The sequence below is a fragment of the Crotalus tigris genome, unplaced genomic scaffold (genome assembly GCF_016545835.1).
Source record: "Crotalus tigris isolate CLP2741 ecotype Arizona unplaced genomic scaffold, ASM1654583v1 scf7180000019417.274577, whole genome shotgun sequence".
NCBI lineage: Eukaryota > Metazoa > Chordata > Lepidosauria > Squamata > Viperidae > Crotalus > Crotalus tigris.
Genome location: NW_024097528.1, coordinates 177,820 through 194,008, shown reverse-complemented (window position 1 = coordinate 194,008; position 16,189 = coordinate 177,820). Strand labels below are relative to the sequence as shown.

Here is a 16,189-nt window from a genome sequence, read left to right as displayed (position 1 = left end):
ATACAGTATCACGTGTGTATCTTATATACATTGCTATTCAACATAAAACAGTGCTGTTAGTTTGCATGCTATCTTATTAATATTTTAGAATTATCTGATTTTAATCCAGTATGAGTTTATTATTGATTAGTGATAAACCAGTTTTTCTGTTTCTGATATATAGTAACGCAAAGTATACTTAATCTGACGTATATGGAACAACTTGATTATTTCTTTTTTATTATTAAAACCCACCTTGACATATCCCCAAGATACAGATAACAAATAGTTTGCCTCAGGCATTTTGGGAAGATTCTGCACAGCAAAACAAGAAATCTCCTATGCGGAATCTGCAGATCAGAAGGAGGAATTTCTCAATAGCAAGAACAGCCTGGAGCCTTTGTCAGTAAAAGTCTAAAATTCCAGCAAGTGTTGCTTTCAAACCTAGGATGAAAACTAGGCTGGAAAGCAATGCTTGCTGTTGTGTAGTCACGAGTACCCAGGATTGCTAGAATTTTAGACTTTCACAAAGGCTCCAGATTATTCTTGCTATTGCTGATGTTGGAAATTGCACATACATGTGCGCACACACATGGACACATACAAACCATATGACTTGCTACATGAAGGAACCAGAAGATCTAATTCAAATGCTTGCATCAAGTTATCTTAAAGCACTTTGATGTTTGGCAGGCTGAAGGGGCATCCCCTTCCAGAAAGAATTGTGCAGTTGAAGTGAGAGAGAAAAATAGGGATAGTAATTGCTTTTCAGATATTGCTGTCTTTAGCAACAGACTCATCTTTTCCAAAGATAAAATGGAGGAATCCCTGTGTATATGTAAACAACACAAAAGGAGTCAAACAATGAGTGCTCCTCTCACGATCGGGGCTTTTATGATTGCATTATACAGTCTGTCCACACTTATTATTACTGTACTTCATATTTACTTAGGTTTTTTGAAATCATAAAGAATACACCTCAATATATTAGCAATGTTCAAATGAACAATACCAAACCACTCCTGCAACATGTTGTTCATGCAGCTTGAAATCTGAGATTTTCATATCTTGCTGACATCCGTTCCCAACATTCGGTAAGACATTTCTTCCCTTGCGTCTGTTAAAGACTGCAGTCTAAACAATGCAACTTGAGATTCCTGACTTTTTACAAAGTGGGGGGCATTTTCGTGTTTCATATATGTGCCAAGTGTCAAACAGAACCAGCTCCTTTGAAGCAAGATGCATTACTACTAAATGGAAAATAATCCAAGATGAAACAATGATTGCCAATGAAAACATACGCAAATTATTCTCTTTCCCTTTCCATCTTCAGCATCAGCAAATTCCTAAGAATACAAGTGAGTGCATAAATGCTACTTTTCCTAATTAGCGGCCAGAGTTGTTTTATAATGTGAAGATTTCCTCTCCCCCAGGCCTGTCCCTTTTCCTCGTTAAGGGCTCCTATTCATCAGGTCTAGAGAACGCCATGGCAACAGGACCACGTGACAGCCGGTCTCTTTTACTGGAAGGCTTCCTTTTAGATCACCGTCTTGCAGCGATGACGGTTCTGTCGAAGGAACCCCGCAAACGGTGGAAACCAATTAGGAGCTAATTTCAGAGTCTTAAAGAGCCCAGGTCTAAAACAGGTATCATCCCAGCATAAACTTTCTTATGGTTAAAAAGAGAGAGAGAAAGAGAAGGGCTAACTAGCAGATCCGAACTATGAAAGCTGCTTTCAGAAAATCATTTCTCCCTCCTTACTGGAAAGCCAATTAAAAATCTTAATAATAAACACGGCACCCTAATTTAGGTCACAACAAAATAGGAGCTCTGAACAGTTTAATGGGTTTGCGTTAATCTCAGAAAAGACTGATATTAATTTATCTGTGTCCTGAATGTGTTTAATGTCCCCTTATTCAGCTGCTACCTTAATTGCTTTTAGACTAGCCTTTTAGCCATAGCCACAGATGAGCCCCATTTCTTGCATCATTGCCTTTCCCAACAGCATGCCTTTCCCCTTTCAGAAATCAATGGAATGAATACCTCAGGGAGATCAAGTGATAGGGCAGCAGCAGCGTGATAGCAACTGTACGCCTGCTGCTTCTGTGGAATAAGCCTGGCCTCCTCCCTGCTTATTTTTATATTATCCATCTCTGTGCCATGAAACTTCAACTTTCAGTAACAACAAAGTTATCATAAATGAAGGGCTGAAAGGATTCTAACCATTTTGTAAAAGTTGTGCTCAATTTCCTGTAGCTTTTATAGTCTGGAATGAGAGTGGCTCTTTGAAGCAAGGACTTTTGGCAAGCCCAATATCTTTATTGCCTTTCTCATTCTAAGGCTCTCCTGTTATCCAATCCATGACAGAGAGAAGGCAGAGCAGATTATTAAAAAATACAGCAAATATTCTTCCTCTTTTTAAAATTAGTGCTTACCATCAAAAATTAGAAATAAGATGCAGATGTTTTAGCCACTGTTAAGGTAGATGTGCAAAACAACCAGCACCTTGTCTTCAAAACCAATAAGAAACCAGTACATGCAGATATCTATAAATTGTTGTCAAGAGTTATATGAATAGCATGCAAGCTGTACCCAAATTGTCTATTATAAAGTGAGAATATCCTATTCCAGGGGTAGGCAACCCAAAACACTCAAAGAGCCATTTGGACCCGTTTCCCACCAAAAACAAAACACTGGGAGCCGCAAAACCCTTTCGATATCTAAAAGGAAGATAACACTGCATATATCCTTTTTTACCTTATATATATACATATATACATACATACATACACACACACACATATATATACATATATACACACACACACACACATATATATATATCTCATAATGGTAAAAAAGGATATATGCAGTGTTATCTTCATTTTAGATATCAAAAGGGTCTCTCTCTCTCTGTCTCTCTCTCCCTCCCTCTCTCTCCGCCCTTGGTCTGCCAGTCCTCTTCCCCCATTCTCTTTCTCTCTCTTTTCTCTCTCTCTCTCTTTCCCCCCCCCTCTCTCTCTCTTTCTCCCCCCTCCCTCTCTCCGATCTTCTGCTCATCTGGCAAGCTGGCTTCAAGCTGTTCTCCAACAAGCTCAGAGGTAGGCAACCTCGGCTCTTTTATGACTCATGGACTTCAATTCCCAGAATTCCTGAGTCAGCATAGCTGGGCTAGCTAGCTCTCTCCTGCCCTTCCTGCTTCCTGCTTCCTGCAGAGACGCAGCAAAGGGATGAGCCATGCCCAAAAAGATTTTCAGCTTGTCGGAGAACACAGTGAGTCCATTCTCTTTTACACACACACACACACACACACACACAAACACACACATAAACACAGAGACAGAGAGAGACAGAGAAGCAGGGAAGCACAAGTGCCTCTCTCTGTCTCTGTCTCTCTCTGCAAATGGCAGAAGAGGCTGGGAGCCACAGGGGAAGGCTCAAAGAGCCGCATGCGGCTCCGGAGCCGCAGGTTGCCAACCTGTGTCCTATTCCAATTTGCTAAATGTTGATTTCTAAAATTTGAAAAGGTACTTAGGATGCTTGAGTTTTTTAAAAATTCATCATAGTATGAGATAGTTCATATATATCTAAAATTGTTAGTGTTATCTTACAGGAACCTGATAAAAAAAACCCTACACCAGGGGTGTCAAACTGCTGGCCCGCGGGCCGGACGCATCACACGGAAGCCGCGCCCACCCCACTGCCAGGCAAAACAGTCCCGATACGTCACACGATGTCACATGACGTCGCGAGTTTGACATGTCTGCCCCACACTGTAAGTAAGTATGATCACTCATCAAATTATTTGAAAGTTTGCTTCTTCCTAAACATTAGAAACATGATTCCAATGAATAATAACACATAAAAGTTGGTGATGCTTTATCATAGTCACAGAACTAAATAGGGGCCTGTCAGATTTAATACTGCTTTTAGTTTTTATGGAGCTTCTATAAACAACTGGTCAAAAACCAGGACATATTTTGATCTCAGAAATATCTATCAGAGACTGCAAATTCAAGTGACTGTAGCCATCTGATCAGAACAAACTCTTCAGCACCCTCCATCTAATGCTTATCTCATTTTATTCTGGCATATAAAGATAATATTATATTGTAGACTAATTACATACTCTTCAATAGTTGGAAAATTGAAACAATAAATATTTCAATACAAAAATTGCCTTGCTAATAGGAGTAGTTGATACATTGCTAATGACGTAACATTTCGGGAGTTAGGTGGCCTCAAAATTCATGAATGAATAAATAATCCTAGAACATGCAGCCTATCTATGATTTGTCAGAAAAAAGCAAGATGTCAGGATATGATTTAGAAGAACATATAATGTTTAGTACCCTTGGGTTATTATTCCTATTAACTCTGCTATGATCCATGCTTTCTGATAAAACATCTCTCTGAAGCAGCTACCATGGCTACCTTATGCTAATAGTGTACTATGTTAATAATGTTTCTGTTTTTATTTATGTCTTAAATATTGAATATGGAATGCTTTGAATTTTAAGTACACCTGTAACCAACATTTAAAATACTAAAAGCCAGGCACAGTCACTGTATTTATATAACAGCTACATATAACTGTGAGGCTTTGAAATATAAATTGCATTATGCTTATAAAATATTTCCTCTAGCAAGTTAAATGCTAAATGTACAGTTGCCTACAATGATAGATAAACTGAATAGGAACCTTTGGAATTGCCTGCTTGAATTTCTGCTTCAAAGGAGATACTATAGAAGCAGTCACAAGAACACAGATAACTTTGATCTGCGTCACTCTCCTCTAGCTCATGGAGGTTTACTGCCGAAAATGTCATAAGATATAGACAGGAAAAGGTGTAAATGATGCTCAATGTGAAGGTCAGAAATCCTAGCCGTGTGGGCACATGGGAGAATAATTTTCAGCTGATGAATCTCATTTAAGACTCACATCAAAGAACCGATAGGACTAGAGTATAGGCAAATCTTAAAGTATCCCAGAAAATTGGAGCAAAACGCAGCCTAATATATTTAGTTTCATACTTGTAATTGCCAAATAAAACGCTGAGATATAAATCTGAAAAACAGACTGAAATTATTAAGAAGAGATTTAGGTTAAAACTTTTATTCATTTTTTGAGAACTTGGCTACCTACCTAAATAATAAAAATTGGCACAAAATTTTCTATGAAAACAGCATGGATGTTCATTTAATACTCATTGATTTGCTGTAGTCATAATAGTGAGAGTTGAGACCTTGAATTTCTCAGAGTAGAGATGCGAGTTATAGCCACATCCAGCTTTAAAATCAAGAATTGCAGCCTGAAAAGACTATTAAACAATGTGAGTGAGAGTAATAAGGTCTGGAATTAAGCTATAGTGAATATAAGGCTGGGAATTGCATCTTCAGGCTGAAAGAAAACATTTTAACTGTTTTAGTGGTTTTAGTATGCAGTAAAGATTCTTATCTTGACACTGAGCCTGACAATAATAGGTTCCTTCAGGCTGTAGCAATTCAAAGGAAAACCAATCCAAAGGAAAGCAGCTTACGGTTCTCATTGAATTCAGACAAGACCTTAATTGAACACATGATTCCATCGTTTTCATCATGTAGGTAAATGTTTTCAGCTTGTGCCACAGTATTTGAAGGAACAACTTCCACTATATTCCCGACCATATTTTAAGAGAATCTTTGGGGGGCACCTGTTCTAGCCATTCTCACAGATTCACAGGAGTCTGCTGAGCAGTGGTAGTTGCCTCCTTTTGAAAGGCTGTGTTCCATAAGGAATGTCTGGCATTGGTTTAGTTATATTTTTGTAAAGCATGCAAATGCAGTTTCATTTTATTCTTTCTTGCCTAGTAATTATTGCTGTAGTAATAGATATTTACCTTCCCTGCTACTGTGTATTAATATATTGTTTATTTTGTACATTTTATACTATGCTTAATGCCTATTTTTATCAATAATTTAATTTACAAAACTATTTAAACTTTATTTAATGTGAAGTGGTATACAAACATTTTAGATAAATAATTTCTGTTTCCAGTGATTTTTGTCAGGAAAGAACCATATTTCATGGCATTATATAGTTCTGTGGCATAGAAAAAAAACAATTGACAGTTACAGGGATAAATACTGGGCTACAAATTATCCAAAACTCTATTTTTGATTATCAGGTGTTAATCCTAATAAATGCCTATACATTGAACAATGTCTTTTTGTCACATAAATCCATGAATACTCTGAAATGTATCCATTTGTAAAATTGATAATAAAGCAAAGAAAATAAATACTTTGGATTGAGTAGTTTGCCTTGACTCATAATGCAGCACCATACATTTAAAAGAATATGCAGGTTTGAATGATATTTATTCTTCATTGAAAATCAAATAACATTTTATATTTTTAATTAGCAATGCTGCACATATACAGTAAGATGTACTGCAAGATTACACATCATGTTTCACATCTAATTAGACAATCTAAAATTCTAAAATCTTAAAACAATGGTCGAAGTATACATAAAGCTGTGTAAAACAGATTCTAGTTGCGTCAGTTTCCTGTTATACACGTTTTGAAACTACTATAAAATAACGATGACCTGATTAAGTTTGTCTGATATCGCGTTATTCAGCAAATTGATCTGCCTATTGTAACAGTGACTCTGATGGGGGCCTTGCTTTGGTTGTTTTAAAAACATTGTGACAATTTTTTACTTTCAAATCTTTGGGTGTTACTATTTTAGATTTACACTATAGCTACGATAGGTAAAGGTTCATTTTTCATTTTCGTAGCCTTGTTGATGATTTTGCCTTCTCCAAGCTAATGACATCAACACATGATAGACTACAACTTTCATTAAATTCAGCCAGCACAGTCAGTAACTTGCTAGGAATGATTAAAGGTACAGATACAATATGTCAAGGAAGCAGCCATTTGGGGAAAGTAATTTTATAGGAAAGAACTGATGTGCATTTTTATGATTCAAACTGACATTTTGATAATGAGTGAATACTGTAAACTGAAATAAATTATTTATAAACAATTGCATCGTGGTGTTTTTAAAAGATTCCAAGCAATATATAATATATTCTTATCCACTATAGGTATTATTTCCTAACATGATGCTAAAATGATACAATGTATATTAAAACATCAAAAACTTTGCCCTTCTATACTTCTGTTGTACACTGCATGTAGGGATGTAAGTGATGGAGTTTGTATCATGCCTATCCCCTCTCTTGCTCATTTTTCCACATGTGTGAGAGAAATAATTGGTTCAGATGTAAAAAAATCCACCCAACATGATTCTCCAAATAAAAGGAAGGACATCTCTTCATAATCTTAAACTAGTATCTGTTGTTTGGAAGCATTTCTAGAAATTTATATTCCTTCCCTGGCTTATAAAGAGTGTATATCCCCTGTAATCCAGTTTCCAGATGGTTTTGGGGTTTTTTCGAACAAATTAAACTTGGCTGCTTCTGTTATGTCTAAACATTCTCAGGGGCAAAGATGTTTGCCAAACTAATTCAGGAATTTATGAATGAAAGAGAAAGATTCACTATATACTTGGTGTAGTTGATTAGTATGGGAAAAGTACCCATACTAATGGTACTGGGTTTTAAAAATTCAAATAGCAAAATTCTAATAACAACAATTGAAATCATATTTGCCTAATCTCCTTATAGAAAGTATAAAATTACAACTGTTGATTAGTTTCAATGTCCTTTTCCTCCTTCTAACCTCATGTAATTACAATCTAATTATTATTTCATCTAGAATAAATTAATTTACATCTGAAAATATTTCTTGAATTTGTTTTGAACAAAATCCCATTTAAAGTTAGGTAAGGCTTCATTTGTGTAAAAATATATCCAGATTTTATTTACTGGGTACATTCCATTAACATTAGCTTTAAAATCTTCAAAGAAAATAAATATTCTTAAAAGCGCAGATTGTTAAAAATATCATGATATTTGTTCAGTGTGGCTGCAGATCTAAAGATATTCTATGCATGGATATCTCACCAGGAGCTAATCTCAATTTGAAGATTTTCTCTATTAAATAAGTCCTACTGCACCACTGATTGCAGCCTTTCTTTACAGACAAAAGCCAATACCTATTTACACAGTACACATTTATTTCAAAATAGTACTTTCCCCTTTTCAGTACAGGTTTGTCAAGCCCTATTCAATGACTTGCAATTGCATCAAAATAACTTGCAAAACAGAAAATATGTCTTGGATTGGAGACATTCGCAGCAGAAGGTTTAAGTAAAGATTTTCCAGTTTTCCGTGAAGTGTCAGTAAGTCCAGGCTCCTCCAGGGAAGCCACTTAACAGCCACCCCAACCAACTTCATAGAAGGTGGTGTTTATAAGAACAACAGATAGAGAGACTGACAGTCTCCTCTGTTCTAAACTCTTAGACAAAAGATAATATATAAATTTAACAAAGAAAAATACTATTAGTGTAGTTTATAGCATGAGTGGATCTACAGATGAAATAGATGTGATTGCCCATATGAAAATGAAAATGTATGTAATGTACATACCGTAGTCTCTGTTCTGGTGTTTCCATTTTTTGTACTGGTCCATGTTCACATGTAATAAATTAAGAAAATACTATCCTAACAAAACCAGAACATTCATAAGCAGCTTTATTTATTCAAAAGCTCTTTGTTCTCATTTTTTTCTTTTCCACAGATATGGAAACTATCTGCAAATCTGTAGTTCACAAGAGCTTCCCATTATATGTATGCTTGAATTATGGTTAATTGCTTCCAAACGAGTTAGGATGAATAAGCCACATTTGGTCCATGGTTTAAAACTAGCTTATGATGATGATTCAAGACCTCTCAGAAAGTAATGGATAGTAATAATATTCTGGTTATTCCCTTTTTAGAAAATAAGTAAATACATATTTAATTAGCCAGATTTCTGGGTGAGAATTGAATGCAGAAATCTAAATATTGTGTTTCTCTTTGAAAACATTGCAGTAATTCTTTTATTTCTTATGTAAGCACAAGACTGGAAGGAAAAGCTCTTACGAGCTTACATGATTAACTATTTATGTTATAGTTATAATTTTGGGCAGAATGCTTGTTTCCTGAATATCAAGATAGTGCAAACAGTTGTGAAATAAAAACAGGACGCCCATTTTGTACCAGCTTTTGGATATGTTCCAGTCAAGATGAAGCCTTACTGATTTCAGTGAGAGTTAAACTTTTAAAAATTATTTTAATTTACTTCTCTTGGTCTTATGTCTAATGTTTAGCCATTATCAGCAACACATGTCTTTTGTTTTGTCATTATGAAAATAATATGCAGGTAGATGTATTTCTGTAGTCTCTTGAACTTATTTAACTTTTTGAATTTATCATCATAAACTAAATTAAAATAAGATACATTTTCTCTTATAATAATTTCCAGGAGCTAGAACAAGATATTAGGGTTTATTAGATTAATTTTAGGCAGTAAGACATTTAAAAGAAAAGGAGCAAAAGTTATTTCCCTAACCTCCTCCTTTATGGTTAATTCTGGGGTAAAAAAAGTATTATATCATGCAAAAGAGATTAAAGTAGAGTACCAAAATGAATATACTGATGCTTTGTTTCATGCCATTTTAACAAAATAGCATGTAGTTACATGCAACCTATTTTAGTTCTAGACATTTTTTTTCCATTATTGATTTAGAAGAAAAGTATAATATCTTTAGATAGAATTTACTATATTGTATGGATGTTTGGGCCAATGTCATGTGTAATAGCATTAGGAATCCTATCAGAATAAACCTCTCTTTTCCATGATGAGTTTGCTTCTCTATAAACAAAGAGAGCACTCTTTTAATTTAGCACCTGCTTTTAAATATATGTCTTATTAAAAGAGATACAGGTACAAAGACCTGTATGAAGATTCATATGATGTGGAAACAAGGTAGGAAAACGTGTGGGAGAAATTGGCATAGGCTGATGGTATGTTTGAGAAATCTTAGTTCTACTAAATGCTTTATTTGGCCTTATAATCCAGTTTAAACAAAGGATAATAAATAGTACAGAGTTAGAGAGACGTTATGCACGAATGCACATTACTGAATTCTGGCACAAGACCAGAAATATTTTAAAGGCACACATTTCCTTGAATATCACCTTCCAATCTAACAAATAATCCTTCCCTCTCCTCTGAAAAAATCATTTTGGCAACAAGGGCCAAAAATGTTTCTTCTGTTGCTAATATTTTTCAGATAGTTTTCCGACAATCAGTAAGTGTACATTTTATACAAAGGAAGACAAATAATGGACCATAATAATTAAATCATCTGTTCCCCAACTAGTTACTTCTTAGCTCACATAATATTTTGCTCTTTCTGTTGTCCTGAATTGTTCTATTCATATATCATGAAAAACAAGTCTCCTCTGAATCAAGCTTGATTCTTGTGTACTTTATGGATAATATCCATTTAGTTTTCTTGACAACAAGAGAGGAGTTTGCTATTGCCGTCTTCTGAGATATTTTTTTTTGTTTGCTTTCCAGTCTGACCCATAGTCCTGGGATTCCCTCTGGGTTTCCCATCTACCATGTCTAAATCTGCTTAGGTTTCTGGCCAGGAAAAATCAACCAGGTGCTCCCACCTATTAAAACCAACTTTAACACATACACACCCATCATGTGGAAACATTGACCAACTGAAAATATGGTACTTTAAATGCAGACAAACAAAAGTGTAATATTAAACATGGGGTTATCTATTAAAAAAATGACATGATGTGACAAAATTCTTTCAACCTATTTGTGAAGAGGAGCAATCACATCTAAACACATTGGGCAAGAATGCAAATGGTTAATCTATTCAACCATATCCATTCCAGAAGCTTCTGCATTCTGACTTTCTTGACTGTGCTGTTCCATGTTTATTGTGCTAATGTACAACACCCTTCGAGAGAAGCCCTGAGTTTGGTTGGCTAGAGGAAATTTTATGGCACAATTTGATCTTTCTGCATCCTATTTCAAAGACTTGTTTAGTGGTTGTTCTGTCTTTCAGAAAACAGCTTAGAATAACCAACTAGCAACTTGTAGGCTATGTATACATTTTATCAGGGCAACCATTATTTTGCAGAGTGATGGTAGACATCCTCCATCATCCACCTTCTAGGATATTAAAAGTGAACAACTGCAGTGGGTTGTGAAAGTGAAGTTAGGGGAGTTCCATTTTGGTAAGTGACACATGAAAAGAATATTTTGAAAGGTATCCAGTGATAAAAAGGGTAAAGCTCTTAAGGATAAGGCCAAAACCAGCAAATTGAAGGGACACCGTTTGATGAGATCTAAGAACTTTATGCATAAAGAATAAAGCCCAGTAATAAAGGTCTTTGGCCCTATACATTTATAAACAGTAAAGCAAAAGTCATGGATTCTATAAAAATGCTCTATTTCTTTAATATACAGTATATATCTATTGAATCCAGCAAATGTCAGAATGAGCTACATTAGCAACTAATGAAATATTAGCCATTCTTCTTTCTGACACTTCTTTAGTTTGTTTTTAGTAGCATACAGTCATTTAATCATTCCAATTGTTACGATTGTATTCAGTACTTTAAATCAATGTTTTTCTGATTGGTTTGGGGAATTGTGAGAGTTCTAGACTACACATTGTAAAGATGCTGAGACTGAGAAACACAACCTCAAAGAGATCCACATATTTGCACAATTCACCTCTTTGAATAAGAAACAAGATGGTTTCTTATTCCACCTGAAAACTAAGTGATGAGATTCAGAGGTTCTGAAGTTCCTTGGACTCAGTATGAAACAAGTCTTTATAGTGTAACATTAAATTTAAAATTAATTAAATTAAATAATTATTTTTGAGCAACTTCATACTTGCAAACATTAAATTTTCTAGCTCAAGTTCACTTGAGATTTATCATATGTTTATTATAATTTTTATAAAACGGGGGTGGTGGTAATTCTGAGACAACTCTTATGGCTTATTAGTCTTTCTTCTCTAGAAACATTACTTCACTTAGGCCACAGTTCCTAAGGACAAATGGCAATCAACAAAAGGGAATCCCAAAGAATTCTATGATTCACAGCTGTTAAAGCCCTCTTTTAAGAAACAAAGAAGGTTTTCTAGTTGACTGTCAGCAGTTAATCCAAGTAAATCTTTTAGAGAAGTATGACTGTTTTGTAATGCAGATTAAACAAAGGAAATTACAGTAAACTCAAAAGCAAGAACAGCTTGCACACCTTAAGCAAAACATCACGTACCAAGTGAGCAGGATTCAGTGCTGGCAGTCCTCGCATCAGGTCCCCCCCCATTTCTCAATATGGACATTGTGCAATGAAGCACATAGGCAAGGGGCAAACCGCCAGGAATTACCTCCAAAGTTTACATTAGAGTACTCATGTTTAGTTTATTTAGCCTCCTAAAACCAAGACGTGAGTGTCCTATGTGCCTGAAAACCCTTTAGAAGGAGTGTAGTGAAAGTTTTGTATACATCAATAGATTTTAGTTTACAGATAAGGAGGATAATGGTCTAGTATGTGACATTGCTAACAAAGGAGAGGAGGTATAATGAGACATTTCAAAAACTGCCTACGTGATGGAGGGATGCATCTCCCTTGGGGTCATTTGAGTGACTCTAAAAATCTCAGCCTGTCCAAGTCAGTGTATGCTCCTGCTCCCCTTACATCAGTAAGGCCAAATATAAAATAGCTAGACTCAAATGTGGAAAAAGAAGCTTGGTATATTCTTCAGTCATAAACATAATATACAATATAATTACCTAGGTAAAAGCAAATTGATATTAAAGCCTTCAACATTTTATAAAAAAATTGTCCAGGAGAACTAAAAATATGCTGCTTTGGCAAATTGAGGTCCTAATTTTATAACAAAAATATTTAACAGGAACATAATATTTTAAATCCACTAATCTCAATTGTATATAAAGTCATTTTGAAACATGGGATTACAAACCCTTCATACTAGCAGACAGATGAACATGTTGGGAATATTTGATCCATTTTTTGTCTATTTAAGAGGCCATGCTGTATAATATTCACAAAGTTGCAAGTCACAAACACCAATTATTATTCCTTAATACAGTGATCATATAGATTATTGCTTACTAATTATCTAGAAATACCTATAATCTTATGAGGATGCACTCAATCTTTGTCTGCTTTTAGAGAGACCCCAATTATATCAAATGCAGACTCATCTGTCCAATGAATACAATAACTTATTATTATTATTATTTGATCTATACCTATGGTAATAGATGACTAAGATTGTGGATAGGACTCAGAAATGAGCATAATGAACGTTAATTCAAATTAGAGATTGGAAACTTTTGCAGTACAGAAACTACATAAGAAAAACATAATGAAACTGTAGGGCTAGCAGCAGTGAATATTCTAATTGATATCATGTGATTGAATAGAACTGAAAAGATTTGTTTATCATTTTAATAAAACATATATGCCAAACCACAGGTATTGATGTGCTGTATGAGGGAGTGGTCGCTGAGAGTGTTTGCTTTTTTTGCATCTTCACATTTTTTTAAAAAAGTTTCACTGAACCTCTCTCCTCCTGAATAGCAGAGAATAAATTCCTTATATTTCTAAGTGATTGTTTTACTTAAACATTTCCAGTTTGTTTACTGAAAGAAAGAAAAAACCTGAATATTTTCACGTAGGGTCTCTTGGCTTTTATCAATATCAAGAATCATCTTATGGGAAGCAATTCTGAAAAGCGATTCAAAACCAATCTTTCCTCTGTTGTCTCCTGTTTTTGCAATGCTGTACTTTTAAAACTACGTCTGTCAGGAAGGAGACAGGAAATTCGAGTCACACTTACAACAGCTGTGCCATGCCCACTATCATTCTGAAATGACGTAGTTTGGGCTTCAGTGGCACGGAGCCAGGAACTTAGCAATAGCAGAGGTCAGGAAGATAGGTCACTGTTTTTACAGCCCTCACACTTGGAATCCTGCGGAATCTACTTGCTGCCTTCCTTTCTCTTCTGTTTTTCTGCTCTTTACTATGGGGAGCTAGAAACATCCTGTTTTCAAAACATTTGATTGTTTTGCAATTAGCAAATTTCTATGCAGAAGTCTTTGACGGAAGGAAGACAGATTATTCAGATACTTCACAGATGTGGGAAATTTGACAATAACTCAACATATTTCAAAAGGCTTCTTAGGTTCTGAAAAGTTAAATTTGCTCTTTGTTTTCAGCTGTAAGCATTACAATTTCAAATTATTTTTCAAAAATTGCAACACATAATAAATATGACAAAGTAGAGACAAAATGAGGACAATGTAATCTCACTTCATATACAGTATATATGTAGGATCTAAGATCTTAGATAAGAGCTAAGAGAAGTAAAATTGGGACTATGCAATTTATATTTATATGGGCTTCTTTAAATTTCTATTTTTAATTTTATTTGTGCTCAAAAATTGATATACTATTTGTTTGTATAGCTTTTTTCCTATGGAAAACAGTCATATCATCATAATCTCATTGAAGTTGATTATTCTTTACTTAATAATAGAAACAAATTGCACAATATGTGCATAAGGCTCCATCCTAGTGACCATCCTACTGTATAGTGGCCATTGTAAATGACTTCTAGACTATACTTATAAATATATATGAATGCACACTTTGGATGAGACTGATAAAGGAGAGTTAACAATAGATTGTAAGTAAATTGGGGGGGGGGTTGTTTTCTTGCCTTCAGTTGAAAGCCTTTGAAGAAAGTTATATATGTTGTTCACTGATCAAACTAGTGTGTGAAGTCTTTGCTTTAACACTGGGGGAAAAATTGTTAAGCTCTTCAGTCAGACACAAGCCATGTTTTCTCTCAAAAAATGCCTGAGATTATTGTTGAGGTGATACCCATGCCATTAGGGAATACATTGGCCTTTTGTTACCCAAACGTTTGGCTGCTAGCCAACTAAGGAGTTTCAATTTTAAATAATATCCAACTTTTAGATATTAAGTACATGGAAAAGAGGTAAATGTATTTGTCTTTAGAAATAAAATAAACACTTTAGAATGCAAACACGTACACAATACTAAATTATAATAAGAATCAAATATTTTAGGTAACTCAAGTCTACCAATCAACTTCTCAACTTCTCCTTACACAGTTTAGAAATATTTCTACTGATGAAACAGTATTTCTATGAATTGCAACCACATGCAAAAATATACATACACTCTATAACTAAAATTAAAACAAGCCCCACATATGCAATCCATGCTAACTATAGATGGTAGGTGGAAACTCGCACCATTGTAAGCAATTTAATTTACTGAAGGGGAAAAAAAACCTTACAAAAAATTCATAAGGATAATTGTACTTCTTATCTATATCATTTTTTTCAGTTGATTTGCTGATGATTGCTACTGCTGGTATACATTGTACAAATAATGTTAGAATATTTCTAGAATTACTTTTGGCATTTCAGTTATATGCTAGAATTTGTTTTCCAACTTTCTAAATTGCTTTTTTATTGATAATAGCACATGTTATATTTAATTCTATAACACTGATTAACTACAATAGAATACAAAACTACAATTACCAGTATTCTGGTAAGGATTTTGAAAGCTTTGACTAATTTATTTATATTGCTTTAATTTTTTACAATAGGTCAGTAACCTGACGTAACAAAGGAAGACAGAAAAATGCATAACTTTTCACTTTGTTCTTAAAATACATTTGTTTGCATGTAATTTTTCTCTTACCTTATTGGATGCCATCTCACTAACAGATCGATAGGTCTGAATAGTTTCAAGTTGGTCTAAACACCAGTCCAATTCCTCCAAAGTTTCCATTGCTAATTTTTGATAAGATTCTTCTGCAAATAAACACATAGACATGTAGTTAGGCTGGAGTGATGGCAGGCTTTCCATTGTGGAATTGCTGATCCGACTTGGTCCGACACTGCTATAGGGACTGCAGTGCTCTTTCATCATAAGTTAGTTCTTCAGGCTGCTGTTCCACTCTCTAGTAGAACAAATCAATGCATGTCCAAGCCTTTGAATGGTCGTTGTGGTTTTGTGGGGTGTGTGTGTGTGTGTGTGTGTGTTTCTTGCTTTCTTTTTTGTCCTTGCAAGCTTTGAAGAATCAGTTTCAGTAATATATCAACAAACTTCCTCTACAAAGTGGTGTAGGAGGAGGGATACTCTCTGACAGACTCATCTGCAT

At 34.8% G+C, this 16,189-nt stretch overlaps 1 protein-coding gene across 4 annotated transcripts in view; it reads right to left on the bottom strand.

The window, feature by feature from the left end:
- Window positions 1-16,189, bottom strand: part of PDE4B (phosphodiesterase 4B) — a 208,318-nt gene that overhangs the window by 14,645 nt on the left and 177,484 nt on the right. For 3 of the 4 annotated variants that reach the window (XM_039362294.1, XM_039362296.1, XM_039362297.1), the window contains one exon: window positions 15,727-15,839. In XM_039362294.1, coding sequence (XP_039218228.1) covers window positions 15,727-15,839 — 113 coding nt within the window. Of the gene's footprint in view, window positions 1-15,726; window positions 15,887-16,189 lie in introns of all 4 variants that reach the window. The other variant, XM_039362298.1, reaches the window with a different exon arrangement.